General features: G+C 36.4%; 2 protein-coding genes across 4 annotated transcripts in view; one reads left to right on the top strand and one right to left on the bottom strand.

Annotated features, from left to right (window-relative positions):
- The window catches only part of LOC123524470 (protein phosphatase 1G-like), a 194055-nt gene that overhangs the window by 78965 nt on the left and 98814 nt on the right, over window positions 1–16276 (bottom strand). For both annotated transcript variants that reach the window (XM_045302684.2, XM_053538840.1), the window contains exon 7: window positions 10059–10167. In XM_045302684.2, the coding sequence (XP_045158619.2) occupies window positions 10059–10167 (109 nt within the window). The remainder of the gene's footprint in view (window positions 1–10058; window positions 10168–16276) is intronic.
- LOC123524471 (tigger transposable element-derived protein 6-like) lies at window positions 12246–14876 on the top strand. Of its 2 annotated transcripts, none has more exons than XM_045302685.2 (3): window positions 12246–12879; window positions 13433–13662; window positions 14010–14876. In XM_045302685.2, the coding sequence occupies exons 1-3, from the start codon at window positions 12873–12875 to the stop codon at window positions 14724–14726; spliced, it is 954 nt and encodes a 317-aa protein (XP_045158620.2). In that variant the 5' UTR covers window positions 12246–12872; the 3' UTR covers window positions 14727–14876. The 2 variants fall into 2 exon arrangements, with proteins under 2 accessions (XP_045158620.2, XP_045158621.2); XM_045302686.2 differs by lacking the exon at window positions 12246–12879 and adding an exon at window positions 12949–13224.

Below are 16276 nucleotides of genomic sequence, written 5' to 3'. Positions count from 1 at the left end.
AAATGTTGAATTAAGCGACCAATCTTCTTACACAGAAAAATATTAAACATAAAGCGCACATTGAACGAGTCATTAATAAAGTCAAAACATATACATGTAAATTAATTTTACATAGAATACCAAAATCATTATTCAAACATATACATAAGATCTGGACTGTGCACGGCACATTAACATTATTTCAAGGACAAAACGTAAGCTTTTATTAACAAGGCAGTCTGAAAGACAGCTAAATCCCCCGCCACTGCTATGGATAGTGATAGGGTAAAACCTTTGATTTTAGCTGTGACCTTGACCTTGAACTGACATGGCTGACTCATGAATTCTGCACAACGTCTTGGTGAGGTGATCATTTGACCAAAGTTTCATGAAAATCCTTCAAGGGGTTTAGGAGATACAGAGCTGAAACCTTTGACCTTCAGTTGTGACCTTGACCTTGAGTTGACATGGCTGACTCATGAATTCTTGATGAGGTGATCATTTGACCCAAGTTTGATGAAAATCCTTCAAGGGGTTAAGGAGATACAGAGTGGACACCAAATGGAAGGCTCAAACCTTTGACCCATAGTTGTGACCTTGACCTTGAGCTGGCATGGTTGACTCATAATTTCTGCACATCGTTCTGATGAGGTAATCATTTGACCCAAGTTTTATAAAATTCCTTCAGAGGTTTAGGAGATATAGAGCGGACACGAAATGGAAGGCTCAAACCTTTGACCTTCAGTTGTGACCTTGACCTTGAGCCGACATGGTTGACTCATAAGTTCTGCACATCGCCTTGATGAGGTGATCGTTTGACCCAAGTTTGATGGAAATCCTTCAAGGGGTTTAGGAGATATAGAGCGGACACAAAATGGAAGGTTCAAACCTTTGACCCTAAGTTGTGACCTTGACCTTGAGCCGGCATGACTGACTCATGGGTTCTGCACATCGTCTTGATGAGGTGATCATTTGACACAAGTTTTATAAAATTCCTTCAAGGGGTTTAAGAGATATAGAGCGGACACAAAATGGAAGGCTCAAACATTTGACCTTGAGTTGTGACCTTGACCTTGAGCCGGCATGGCTGACTCATGGGTTCTGCACATCGTCTTGATGAGGTGATCATTTGAACCAAGTTTTATAAAATTCCTTCAAGGGGTTTAGGAGATAAAGAGCGGACACAAAATGGCAGGCTCAAACCTTTGACCTTGAGTTGTGACCTTGACTTTGAACCGACAAGGCTGACTCATGGGTTCTGCACATCGTCTTGATGAGGTGATCATTTGACCCAAGTTTCATGAAAATCCTTCAAGGGATTTAGGAGATATGGACCGGACACGATTTTGTTACGGACGGAAGGACAGAAAGACGGAAGGACGGACAGAAGGATGGAAGGACGGACGCAGACCATTCCTATAATCCCTCCGCCACGGCGGGGGATTAATCAGACATTAAATCAGGAGCATAAAGATAAATATTCGGCAGAGAATTTTAATGCTTTTTCATTATTTATTATGTTATGTTATGTCTTTCACATTTGTAGACAGCAAGTATAACAGTATCCCCTGTTTCGACACCATTCTGTTTTATTCATCGAAGTCTGACAATTGATAAGTTTAAATTGATTTTCCTTTTAAATGTAATTTGAAAAAAAATAAGTATACGCACATGTTGATGCGGTTTAGAATGTCGCTGATTTTTTTTGTTTGGTATGTTTATTTTACCTTACGACTATCGTAAACTATTTATAACTACCATTAATACTATGATACAATAAATGCAAATGGGTTCATTTTATCTGTTTGTTCTCTCTTTTATTCATTTTTATTTTTTGTTTTGCTTGCAGCATGAAGACATATTTAATTTTATGAACTGTCAAGTAAACAGATCACAGAATTTTGTTTCCTCGTTTCCACCGGTCTAACAAAAACATGATTAATAGGTTTCAGCAAGATCTTTGTCCCTTTTGGTTTGTGCCATTGCTGTGATAGACTTGTTTAACTTTGCTGGTCTGGAAATTGTTTAATTTAATTGTGGAGGAGATTTAATCAGCCCTACGATATGCCAGCTATGTCCGACCGCACTGAAAATAAAATTAATATGACTATACCGTATACCAAATGTTCAAAAGTTTTCACCCAAAAATTAGTTCTGAAATATACACCAAGATGGACATATGTTTATTTTTAAGACAACTGCGTGGTATTTTACAAATGTATATTATAATATAATAGGAATAATTAACTTAATTGGTATCACAGCGGTGATCGACAATTCCACAATCAGTTGCAACAGCAGCCCGATCGCAACACATACTTGTAAAATAACAAGAGGACCATGATGGTCCTGAATCGCTCACCTATCCCCACATGACCCAGTGTTCAACTGAGTATGACGTCGTTATTTCTATTATTTGACATAGTGACCTAGTTTTTGAGCACATGTGACCTAGATATCATCAAGATAAAAAATTCTGACCAATTTTCATGAAGATCCATTGAAAAATATGGCCTCTAGAGAAGAGAGGTCACAAGGTTTTTCTATTATTTGACCTAATGACCTAGTTTTTGAAGGCACGTGACCCACTTTTAAACTTGACCTAGATATCATCAAGGTGAACATTCTCACCAATTTTCATGAAGATCTCGTGAAAAATATGGCCTCTAGAGAAGTCACAGGTTTTTCTATTTTTCGACCTACTGACCTAGTTTTTGACCGCACATGACCCAGTTACGAACCTGACTTAGATATCATCAAGTTGAACATTCTCACCAATTTTCATGAAGATCCATTGAGAAATATGGCCTCTAGAGAGGTCACAAGGTTTTTTCTATTTTTAGACCTACTGACCTAGTTTTTGACCCCACGTGACCCAGTTTCGAATTTGACTTAGATATCATCAAGTTGAACATTCTCACCAATTTTCATGAAGATCCATTGAAAAATATGGCCTCTAGAGAGGTCACAAGGTTTTTTCTATTTTTAGACCTACTGACCTAGTTTTTGACCCCACGTGACCCAGTTTCTAATTTGACTTAGATATCATCAAGATGAACATTCTGACCAATATTCATGAAGATCTCATGAAAAATTTGGCCTCTAGAGAGGTCACAAGGTTTTTCTATTTTTAGATCTACTGACCTAGTTTTTGACCCCACATGACCCAGTTTCGAACTTGACCTAGATAACATCAAGGTGAACATTCTGACCAATATTCATGAAGATCTCATGAAAAATATGGCCTCTAGAGAGGTCACAAAGTTTTTCTATTTTTAGATCCACTGACCTAGTTTTTAACCCCATGTGACCCAGTTTCGAACTTGACCTAGATATCATCAAGATGAACATTCTGACCAATTTTAATGAAGATCCATTTAGAAATTTGGCCTCTAGAGAGGTCACAAGGTTTTTCTATTTTTAGACCTAATGACCTAGTTTTTGACCCCACGTGACCCAGTTTCAAACTTGACCTAGATATCATCAAGTTAAACATTCTGACCAATATTCATGAAGATCTCATGAAAAATATGGCCTCTAGAGAGGTCACAAGGTTTTTCTATTTTTAGATCTACTGACCTAGTTTTTAACCCCACGTGACCCAGTTTCGAATTTGACCTAGATATCATCAAGATGAACATTCTGACCAATTTTCATGAAGATCCATTGAGAAATATAGCCTCCAGAGAGGTCACAAGGTTTTTCTATTTTTAGACCTACTGACCTAGTTTTTGACCCCACGTGACCCAGTTTCGAACTTGACCTAGATATCATCAAGATGAACTTTCTGACCAACTTTCATAAAAATCCCATGAAAAATGTGACCTCTAGAGTGGTCACAAGCAAAAGTTTACGGACGCACGCACGCATGCACGGACGGACGACGGACACCGCACGATCACAAAAGCTCACCTTGTCACTTTGTGACAGGTGAGCTAAAAACAGTAGAGTATTACGCAATGTTAATATAAAGCTATTGAACCAATTAATAGATTTCTTTATCTGTTGAAAATGTTATCTTGATGTAAGAAATAACTTACACCATATGTGACTGCACATGGTGTTTGATATTTTTATCATGTAAGCCTAGCGTGGAAATACAGTCTCTATACGGCAGAAGTGGACGTAGCCTACTATTATATAATAATCTAAGACGTAATTTCTTTTCACATGTTGCTTAAAAGATAATTAAGATTATAATTATACCATGTATTTGCATAAGGACTCAATATTTTACCTGTCAGGAATATCTAGCAAAGACGGAAAGTGTTTTTTCTTTGGCGCTAACTTTTACCATGGTTTCTTCTGAGTTAAGCTTAATGTCATGTACATAATCTTTAGTAAAACAACTAAGCCTCTTTGACAGCTATCTTTGTGCATTTTGGTTCACATTTGGTAAGTATTTCACAAAGATATCATCTGAAATACTTTCTAGTGAGTCATTCGCTAATGTACATTAATCCGCCATTTTGAAAGAAGCTTGTGGGAAACAGCAACAGTAACTAAGGGGCGGTGTTTATTGATCGGTTTACGGATCCATCCATTGACCTAAAGATCATCAAGATTAACATTCTGACCAAGTTTCATTCAGATATGGTCATAAATGTGGCCTCTAAAGTCTTAAATAGCTATTCCTTTGATTTGACCCTGTGACCTAGTTTTTGACCCCACATGACCAAGATTTGAACTTGACCTAAAGATCACCAAGATTAATGTTCTGACTAAGTTTCATGAAGATATAGTCATAAATGTGGCCTCTAGAGTGTTAACAAGCTTTCCTTTGAATGACCTAGGGAACTACATGTAGTTTTTGACCCCACCTGACCCAGATTTGAACTTGACCTATAGATAATCAAGCTTAACGTTCTGACCAAGTTTCATTAAGATACGGTCATAAATGTGGCCTCTACAGTGTAAACTAGTTTTTCCTTTGATCTGACCCTGTGACCTAGTTTTTGACCCCACATGACCAAGATTCGAACTTGACCTAAAGATCATCAAGATTAACATTCTGACCAAGTTTCATGAAGATACTGTCATAAATGTGACCTCTAGAGTGTTAACAAGCTTTTCCTTTGAAATGACCTAGTGACCTAATTTTTGATCCAATCTGACCCAGATTTGAACTTCACCTATAGATCATCAAGATTAACATTCTGACCAAGTTTCATGAAGACAAAGTCATAAATGTGGCCTCTACAGTGTTAACAAGTTTTTCCTTTGATTTGACCTGGTGACCTAGTTTTTGACCCCGGATGACCCAATATCAAACTAGTCCAAGACTTTATTGACAGTAACATTCTGACCAAGTTTTATTAAGATTGGGCCTAAACTGTGACCTCTAGTGTTAACAAGCTTTTCCTTTGATTTGACCTGGTGACCTAGTTTTTGACCCCAGATGACCCAATATCGAACTCGTCCAAGATTTTATTGAGGGTAACATTATGACCAGGTTTCATTAAGATTGGTCCAAAATTGTGACCTCTAGAGTGTTAACAAGCTTTTCCTTTGATTTGACCTGGTGACCTAGTTTTTAACCCCAGATGGCCCAATATCGAACTCATCCAAGATTTTATTGAGGGTAACATTCTGACAATCATTAAGATTGGGCCAAAATTGTGACCTCTAGAGTGTTAACAGTCAAATTGTTGACGCCGCCGCCGCCGGACACAAGGCGATCATAAAAGCTCACCTTGATCACTTTGTGCTCAGGTGAGGTAAAAATGGTAATTCAATTATTCTTAAATTTATTCTGGTCTGCCTCAGGGTGTTATGATCTGTCCATTTTGATGTAAGATCTAAGTTTTCGGGTGCAAAAAATGTACATGTCCTCCATGATTTTTTTTTTATGAAAAGTTCAGTGCACTAGCATTTTCTAAATAGCTGTTGAAACCTCATTTGTCATTAAATATTTTTATAAATAACACATATTGTTGGGATATGATTTATTTATATAGGTATACAATTAATTGACTTGTAAATTAATATTTTATGCCAAACAACTAATTTAAAGTAGTTTTTCTTGGTAAATTTTGTGTTTCTGTAACTTTTCCCCATCATTTTGAAAAAACTATACCAATTAGAACAAGAGGGCCATGAAGGCCCTGTATCGCTATTGACCTAAAGATCATCAAGATAGTTTCATTAAGATATGGTCATAAATGTGGCCTTTAGGTGTTAACTAACTTTTCCTTTGATCTAACCTGGTGACCTAGTTTTTGACTCCACCTGACCCAGGTTTGAACTTGACCTATAGATCATCAAGATTAACATTCTGACCAAGTTTCATTAAGATATGGTCATAAATGTGGCCTCTAGAATGTTAACTAGCTTTTCCTTCGATTTGACCTGGTGACCTAGTTTTTGATCCTACGTGACCCAGATTCAATCTGGACTTTGAGATGATCAAGATTAACATTCTGACCAAGTTTCATGAACATACATTTATAAATGTGGCCTCTACAGTGTTAACAAGCTTTCCTTTGATTTGACCTGGTGACCTAGTTTTTGACCCCAGATGACCCAATATCAAACTCATCCAGGATTTTATTCAGGGTAACATTCTGACCAAGTTTCATTCAGACTGGACCAAAATTGTGACCTCTGGAGTGTTAACAAGCTTTTCCTTTGATTTGACCTGGTGGCCTAGTTTTTAACCCTGGATGACCCAATATCGAACTTGTCCAAGATTTTATTGAGGGTAACATTCTGACCAAGTTTCATTAAGATTGGGTCAAAATTGTGACCTCTAGAGTGTTAACAAGGTTTTCCTTTGATTTGACCTGGTGACCTAGTTTCTGAACCCAGATGACCCAATATCGAATTCATCCAAGATTTTATTGAGGGTAACATTCTGGCCAAGTTTCATTAAAATTGGGCCAAAATTGTGACCTCTAGAGTGTTAACAAGCTTTTCCTTTGATTCAACCTGGTGACCTAGTTTTTGACCCCAGATGACCCAATATCGAACTCCTCCAAGATTTTATTGAGGGTAACATTCTGACCAAGTTTCATTAAGATTGGGTCAAAATTGTGACCTCTAGAGTGTTAACAGTCAAATTGTTGACGACGGACAGACGGACGACTGACGACAGACGACGGACACAGGGCGATCACAAAAGCTCACCTTGAGCACATCCTGCTCAGTTGAGCTAAAAAGAAGAAAAACATCATTAAAAAGCCAGTTTTATAAGCAACATTTCATACATTGTCATAAAAAATTTCAAATGAATAGAAAATATTATAATAATAGCATTTCTAACATAGGTGTCAAATTTATCAAATTCCACTTATTACCCCTATGCACACAGAGCAGATAAACTGATGACTGTATTGATTACGTATTACTGATAACCTGTCATAAGCATGCATAATAGATAGCTGATAAGGCTACATGTCTATGAGGGAATGGGTTAAAATCAATTGCAAAATGTGGTCGCTATCGTGTTCACAAGCCAAAAATAGCAAGTTTTGGCCCTTTAACCCTTTCCCACATGGATACGTTTATCACCGTATCTATCGATTACCGAACAGAAACGTATTGACCCGAGTCTATCGGTTCCCCGATAGAAACGTATTATACCGATTAACGGCCATTTGAACAGAATCGTTTTATCCCGTGTCTCATAATCAATCGCTTTATTTTCGTTCTTTTCCTAAAGAAACAAATTCCGGATGTTTACTAACTCAAAATATGGGATTTCGTCATCATTATTTACGTACAAGATCATGTGGTTACTATTTAAATTTATCGAGTACTTTGCAAAGAAAGACACCGGGGTTTTTTCCTACATGAGCACGACGCTACGTCATGGAAAATTACTGAGAAAACTGCTTGCAACTGGCCGGTTCGCGGGCTTTCCTCGTTCTAAAAATAACAACCATTTAACATCAAAGTATTTTTAAATGTGTTAGGTCATGAAGGTCACGCGTGATACATGCGGATTTCCCCCAAACAACAATTTGTGTATAGGATGGCTTGGAATTTATGGCCTTACATAACGGGAAGTGTTAATCAAAACAGAAGGACCGCGGCTTTCAAATACTTTATGACACCCCAAGAGTTAATTGCTGTGGAAGTCACCCGTGATGTACCGACGTTTGATCATCAAAATATTACGTAATATTACCTTAAAATTTTTAATTTTTAGCACAAGAATACTGTAGTTGGTTACGAGTCTCGATCTCAGCGATCTTTTTGCACTTTCAGAAATTTTATGATCCGTTATTTTTTTAGTGTTATTCAGTTTGATGGTTGTTTTTTTTATATAAATACTTACCGATTCCGATTCAGAAGATAAGTCTATTAACTATAAATCAAACTTTCAAACATCAAAATGAAATTGTATATGAATTTCAATGTGAAAGTAATCCAAAACAGAATTTTATGCCTAAAAATATATATTCCCGTACTTTAACACTTTATATCTTCGAAACTCAAAGAGAAACTACAATAAATTTTGTATCATCGGAAAGAGAATTTAAATTGCTATAAACTTTATATTGACAAAAATAATGTCAAACTTACAGAAAATATTAAAATAATGACATTTTTAACATAAGTGTGTGTAATCACAAAATAATGCCAACACCTCTGTTCAGATAAGACAGTCACCTTTATCAGCCATATACCGATTATTGATTATTGATTATCACTTATCAGTGTTATGTAAAAGAGGTTACTTTGGCTTCTGTTCTGTGTGGTAAAGGGTTAAGGGGCCATAACTCTGAAATCCAGGATGGAATCTGGCCAATTTTCGAAAGGAACCGAGATATTGTGCCAATAAGTTGTGTGCAAATTTTATTAAAATCAATTGCAAAATGTGGTCTCTATTGTGTTCACAAGCCAAAAATAGCAAATTTTGGCCCTTTAAAGGGCCATAACTCTGCAACCCATGATGGCGTATGGCCAGTTTTGAAAGGAACCAAGATATTATGCCAATACAAGTTGCGTGCAAGTTTTATTAAAATTGATTGCAAAATGTGATCTCTATCGTGTTCACAAGAAATTATGGACGGACGGACGAAGCGCTTGCACAAAAGCTCACTCTGTCACTATGTGACTGATGAGCTAAAAAGCCTTGCAGTTTCAGACAAGAAGATTTTTAAAGTTTTTTCCTACATAAGTTTATGTCAAACTCAAGACTCCCCGGGGCTGGGCCTCTTTTCACCCTAGGGTAATAATTTGAACAATCTTGGTAGAGGACCACAAGGCAATGCTACATACCAAATATCAAAGGCCTAGGTCTTGTGGTTTCAGGCAAGGAGATTTTTAAAGTTTTTTCCTATATAAGTCTATGTAAAACTTGGGACCGCCAGGCCTCTTTTCACCCCAAGGGCACAATTTGAACAATCTTCACAGAGGACCATTAGATGATGTCACATGTTAAATATCAAGGCTCTATGCCTGCGGTTTTGAACAAGAAGATTTTTTAAGTTTTTCCTTTCGGTTGTCATGGCAACCTGAGTTCTGCATGGAATTCAATTTTTTGAACAATTTTTGAAAGGGGGCCACCCAAGAATCATTCCTGTTAAGTTTGGTGTAATTCTACCTAATGGTTTTCAAGAAGATTTTTTTAGAAAATGTTGACAGACACACGACCAACATTGAGCGGTCACAAAAGCTCAATATGAGCCTTTGGCTCAGGTGAGCTAAAAAGCACTAATTCTCATGTGTTTCTCTGTCAGTAATTAAGTTTCTGAACAGGAGACAGCGCACTCGACTATTTCGATGCTGGATGGTTAAAATGGGCACATCTGAGGAAACTGGAGCTGTCACTGGACTCCAATGTGGATGATGATATTGTACAATAGCTTAAGTTTGTGTCAAAAGTATTAATAACAAGTTATTTCAAAATCCCTTCATCAATTTTACATACTGAATAACAATCATATGAAGTTACATGACTCTATGTCAAATACTTTTAAAGATATGCACAACATAAATTCAGACAGACAGACAGGCAAACACATAAATAGAAGAGACACATGTATGACCAAGGATAAATTTAAATGCCCCCACTACCCCAACAAGAATGTACTATCACATGTAACACAAGTGAAGGCTATAAAATTTGATACCTCTTCTGCGTGTTCCTCATCTTCCCCTGCACTGACCCTTGACATACCAAATATACCTCCTTCCAGCTCTTCATCATCTTCATCATCCTCATCCTCGTCATCTTCATCACTACAATTCATTAAGGTCACCTAATATTAATAACCCCAAACCAGGTAGCAACTTATTAATATACCAAAGTTATATTAGGCTTTCAATTCTATGTCAAAAACTGATCTTCCATATCAATCAAAGACGCACTGCTGTTTTACTCTGCAAATAGATCTAGCAAAAGTAACTTGTACTTCCTTTGTATCATATTCATGCTTTCTGGCTGCTAACCAACATTCTATTAAACACTTACAGATGTATGGATTGAATTCAATAAAAGCAAAATCGATACAACTAAATTAGAATCTTTTCAAGAAATACGTAAACAAATACTCTGGGGCAATCGTTTCATAAAATATAGCGGCAAATGTCTTATATTTAAGTCATGGATAGACTCCAAGATCATTTTCGTTAATGATATAATCTCAAATACTGGAGAAATTGATGTTAATAAAATATTAACTCTACTCAAATCTAAGCATAACTGGATAGCTGAAACTCAAATCATTAAGAAGGCAATACCAAATTCATGGAAAACGAACCTAAAATCAAAAGATTCGTACTTAACAAGGGTAAAGAAAGAGTTAGCTTTATTTATTGAACCTAATAAACCTTTAAAAGATATGACAAATAAAATCATATATGATATACTTCTAAAAAGAAAATTTGAACGCCCATATATCCATAAATACTGGGAACAGCAGTTTGGTAAACACATTATGTGGAGTTCCTTCTATTATGTTTTAAATAAAGTCACTTTAGACAACAAAGTAAAACAGTTTAAGTACAAACTTATCCATCGTATTGTTGCTACAAATCTGAATTTATTTACTTGGAATATATTTGATAATCCGTTTTGTAAACACTGTAACTGTATTGAGGATTATTCGCATTTTTTCCTAGACTGCAGATATCTGATAAATTTCTGGACAATCATTTCTAACGTCTTCAAAAAATGTGGTTTTTCGAGATCATTTAAAAACTTAGAAAGTATCGTCATTGGTTATAAAATTGAACTTAAAAGAGTATCAAGGCGTAAATTTATTATTAAATACCATTTCGTATTGCATAAGTAAAACCTATTTTATTAGCGATAGACGAACTAAATATTCAAATATTAGTAATGTCCTGTTCAATGATATTATTGTTCTAATAGACTATTTGGAAAAAAGAAATACAAGACTACCTATTTTGAAAACCTTTTTGAAATACATGTAATGTAACAAATGTTGAATAATACTTTGTCACACATTCTATACATTTATATTTTCTTTTATACTGCTTTTTATATTGTATATGTTAATTTGAAAAAATAAACGGGTCGTTCTACAGATGTAAGACGATTCCAAAAAGAAAAAAAAAACATTCCATTTTGCAGGCAACCCATGTACAGTCCAACCTGCCCTAACGGTCACCTCCGGTCAGCGGTCATTTCGTGACGCCCCCGACGAATTTTCCTCTATTTTATCACTCTATTCAGCGGTCACCTCCCTTCCGCGGCCAGCGGTCAGCAAAATGGTCTCCCTGCCATCATATTTGACCCCCTTTAGAGGCCACATTTTTTCAATTTGTGTTCGAAAGTTGCCGAACATAAACGAATCGAGAACTGTGACCGCCCGGATGCATCCAAAGTCACGCCTACTTGTTTACTTCGTGACCGTTTGCCAAGTTTTAATAACCAATTATATCAAATCTTTTGTTATCGATAAGTGCTTGTTTGTCACTATATTTGATTAAAGAAATTAATGAAAGCCTTGCCGCATTTCGGTGTTTTTTTAGACTACTAATCCGAGGTATCTTGTGAATGATGCATTGCACGTGCTATTATAAACTTGCAAACTGATATTTGTTTTCGAAATTAATGAATTAAATCGCCGCATGATTAAAGAAATTAATGACGGCCGCGCCCCATTACGGTGTTTTTATCAAAGGTGCATTCACACATTCTATTGTTAATTTACAAACTGAGATTTGTTTTCTAAATTGATTGATAAAAAAATGATTATAAAACATGAAATCTTATTCTCCTTTTTCAAACCTAATCTGTATTTCATAGTCTTATTTGGTGATTATCTCGCAAGTGAATTCTGTCTCTGATCAAGGATTATGTCGACGAAACGAAAGTGTATGACATTAGAGGAACGTGTTAAGTGTCTGAAACTATTGGAATTAGGAAAAAGTTCGCGTGTTGTGGCTAGTGAAATAGGTGTTGGTCGTACTCAGGTTCAGAATGTGCAAAAACGTAAACGTGAGATTCTTGACGAATATGAGGCAAACGGTAACTTAAACGTGAAACGACCAAAGAGAGATATGGAATATGGCGAGGTTAACGATCTTGTGTATCGCTGGTTTTTGGACGCTAGTTCAAGGCTAGTTAATGTATCAGGTCCAATGATACAAGAAAAAGCTAAGGCATTCGCTAAGGACTTAGGATACAGTGATTTCAAGGGAAGTAATGGGTGGTTGGATAGTTTTTTGAAATGAAATAACATTGTGTTCAAAACACAAAGTGGTGAGCGTGGTGAAGTGAACAATGACACAGTAAAACAATGGAAAGATACGATTCCTGATGTGTGTAGGGGCTATGCTCCATCAAATATCTTCAATATGGACGAAACTGGTCTGTTTTTCGAGACACGACCAAGTCTACATATTACTCGAACGGCGATACATGTTCTGGTGGCAAACGATCGAAGCAGCGAATCACAGTGGCCCTATGCAGTTCTATGACAGGTAACTGTTTAGTATTGCCTAAATTTTATTTCCGAGTTCATGCGAGTACAGTACTTATTATAGCAAAGTAAAATAACACACATACAGTACTTATTATAGCAAAGTAAAATAAATATGTGTTCATGCGTACATTCGTTTTTACGAGTGGTTGAAAGATACTAAGAACGAACGTACAATGTAGTGTCATTATCTCGGACTTTATACAGAATGCGAACATATGCAAAGCATTCCGAATGACACAACACAACTTCCGCTTGTGACAAACTAGTTTTCGCGATCCTTGAAAATTATCGTTTTTGTTGCATGTAGTAATTAATCTCTCAGGATGTTATTTGTACTACGAAGGTAAATGCCAGTCAATGTTTCTCGATGATACGATCAGATTGAAAACCTGCAAAAAACATTACAAATTATCTGCAGAACATTGTTCAGCTGTTGTTTTGCAATTTTATGTCCATAACGTCATTCAGTACTTCACTGATTTTAAACATTAGGGACCTGCAGTTATGTAACATTACATTTGAGTAACAGTTGTCTTGTTTTCCATTTTCAGGAGAGAAACTGAGACCGCTTGTCATTGGGAAGTCCAGAAAACCCCGATGCTTTGGCCAGATGTCCACAGATTCCTTACCGGTGCGATACGAAGCCAACAGCAAAGCATGGATGTTGACTCCGCTAATGGAAGACTGGCTGAAAGAACTGGACAGAACAATGCGTGCCAAAAATCGCAAGATTTTACTACTGTTGGACAATGCTCCTGTCCATCCTAAGGTCACATTGGAGGTAAAATGTCACTGAATTTAATTTCAAGTTAATTTTATAAAATTTAACTCACTATGTAAATCTGCTGTCTTTAGCTGTTTTAATAAAGACTCCCTGCATGAGGTCTAGGGTTAATGCTTAACAATTTATTACTTATGAAAGGCATGATTAACAAAACATGTGATGCTTAATAAATTCTGAATGAAGAGGATTCTCGATTCTTTGGAAGCAACGAACACCAAACAAGCAGGGAAAACTGCACACTGTGTTTGATGGAGTCTGTTCATGAGCAGGTATAAAAAAATGTAACATTGCTATTTCTGTTAAATGCGAAAATTTTTCACAAGTTTAACTTTTTATTCTTTCAGAATGTGAAGCTGCAATTCTTCCCAGCCAACACCACCTCAGCATTACAGCCGATGGATGTTGGTATCATCCAAACCGTCAAGCTTAAGTACCGACAGAGACAACTCCAACATGTTCTTCTGGAAATGGAAAAGCAACCAACCAAACTCGGGCCCGAGATTCTTAGAGATATCACGATACTACAGGCCATCTATTGGATAAACGCTGCGTGGCAGGAGGTAAGGGCAGACACCATACAGAAGTGCTTCGCCAAGTGTGGATTTACTGAGGCAAGTGTTAGTGATGTTTGTGTTGTTAATGACAGTGAGTGTGACACAGTGTTTGATATTGAAGACGATTATCCGCTTGCAGTACTGAAACTCTCATCAGAACTCTTTGGATGTGAATTTAAGGAGCTTCTTGACATAGACAATCAATTCTCAACGTGTGATAATAACTTACAAGATTGGGATAGGCCTGCTACTGAGATTCTCAGGGATTTAAGTGATTGTAGAGCTGATGAATGTGAAAGTGACAATGAACAAGAGGATGTTCCAGCTGAGTCGAGTGTCAGCTCAACTGACGTTGCTCAATATCTTGAAAAGATCAGACAATATGCATTGTGTAAAAATCAGCCAGCTATGTTAGATAAGGTTATGGACTTAGAGGATTTATTTACGCGGCTGAAAGTAGAGATGACAGACAAACAAACAAAGATAAGTGACTTCTTTAAGAAGTAAAATGTGAGCTAAGCATAAAGACAGATATCAGTTGTGTTCATTGTTCGGTGTTAAAAGGCAAAATAGTTTGAATTTTAATAATGTACATGTACATGTTTTATGATATGGATCTTTATTGACAAACATGTAGAGTAAATTGATGAAACTGTTTCTATTTATTTATTTATTTTCTGGTCTCCACATAATCTGCTGCTGATGAGATTAATAAAGATGATGATGATCACCACTTGTAAATGTCGGAGTTGTAACATGATATTGACTGTCCTATGTATACTTCTGTACTAGTAAGGAAAACCACATTATTTATTCAATATTTTTCCAAATCCCGCCTCTATTACTGACCCTCCGATCAGAGGTCACCTGTCTTAAGCAGCCAAACTGGCTGCTTCCCTTGGGTGGCTGCTTAAGACAGGTTGGACTGTATATGTCAGACATACATACTGCCCATTAAAGGGAAAGGCAATGTTGTTCTCACGTTAAATGCATCTGCTAGAATTTTTTAAATCATTTAAAGAAGTGAAAGAATTTTCAAAATCGGCATAAAAATGAGAAAGTTATAAGCATTTAAATATTTGATCCCTGGCAACAAGAAACAAAATGGCAGATTTATGAAATTTCTAGATCCATATTTGAAGTGTATTTACTTATTTCTGTAAAATAATTTCTCTACTTTTCCAGCTATAATGAAAGAAATTACCATGTTTTACACCTTACACCCAAGAAACATATGAAATTAATCTATTTAAAAGGTAATTTGCTAAATAAAGAATTCAGCAGTGTGTAAATGACGTCATAAATACACTAAAATGACTGCCTCCATGATCAGCCACTTTCTTAAATTTCAAAACTGCGAAATGTATTTTTTTACAGCCTAATCATAATATACTTGTATATCAATAATACCGCACATCCCTAGTTGTGAATAATGAAGCAAAATGTAAACAATTAATATCCCCAGATGCAACTTTGATACAAATGTTGTATTACACAAACCATGACCGTTGTCCTTCAAGAGTCACCTTGACCTTAGATCTTTGTGTTCTGGTTTGTACATTCTGCAAGTTGCCTGGACGCGGTTAACAAGTGATGCCAATTTTATGAAAACCCTTCCAGTGGTTAATAAGATATATAGGGGACACAAATTTAACAAGGCAGTCTGTAAGACAGCTAAATCCCCCGCCAATGCTATGGATAGTGAAAGGGTAAACCTTTGACCTTAAGCTGTGATCTTGACCTTGAACTGACATGGCTGACTCATGAATTCTGCACAATGTCTTGATGAGGTGATTATTTGACCCAAGTTTCATGAAAATCCTTCAAGGGGTTTAGGAGATACAGAGCTCAAAAAAAAAAAAAAAAAAAAAAAAAAAAAAACCTTTGACCTTGAGTTGTGACCTTGACCTTGAGTTGACATGGCTGACTCATGAGTTCTTGATGAGGTGATCATTTGATCAAACTTTGATGAAAATCCTTCAAGGGGTTTAGGAGATATAGAGTAGACACAAAATTGAAGGCTCAAACCTTTGACCCTAAGTTCTGACCTTGACCTT

This window comes from Mercenaria mercenaria, chromosome 3 (genome assembly GCF_021730395.1).
Source record: "Mercenaria mercenaria strain notata chromosome 3, MADL_Memer_1, whole genome shotgun sequence".
Taxonomy (NCBI): Eukaryota; Metazoa; Mollusca; class Bivalvia; order Venerida; family Veneridae; genus Mercenaria; species Mercenaria mercenaria.
The sequence above is the reverse complement of the archived record's forward strand: the minus strand, read 5'-3'. Positions and strand labels throughout refer to the sequence as shown.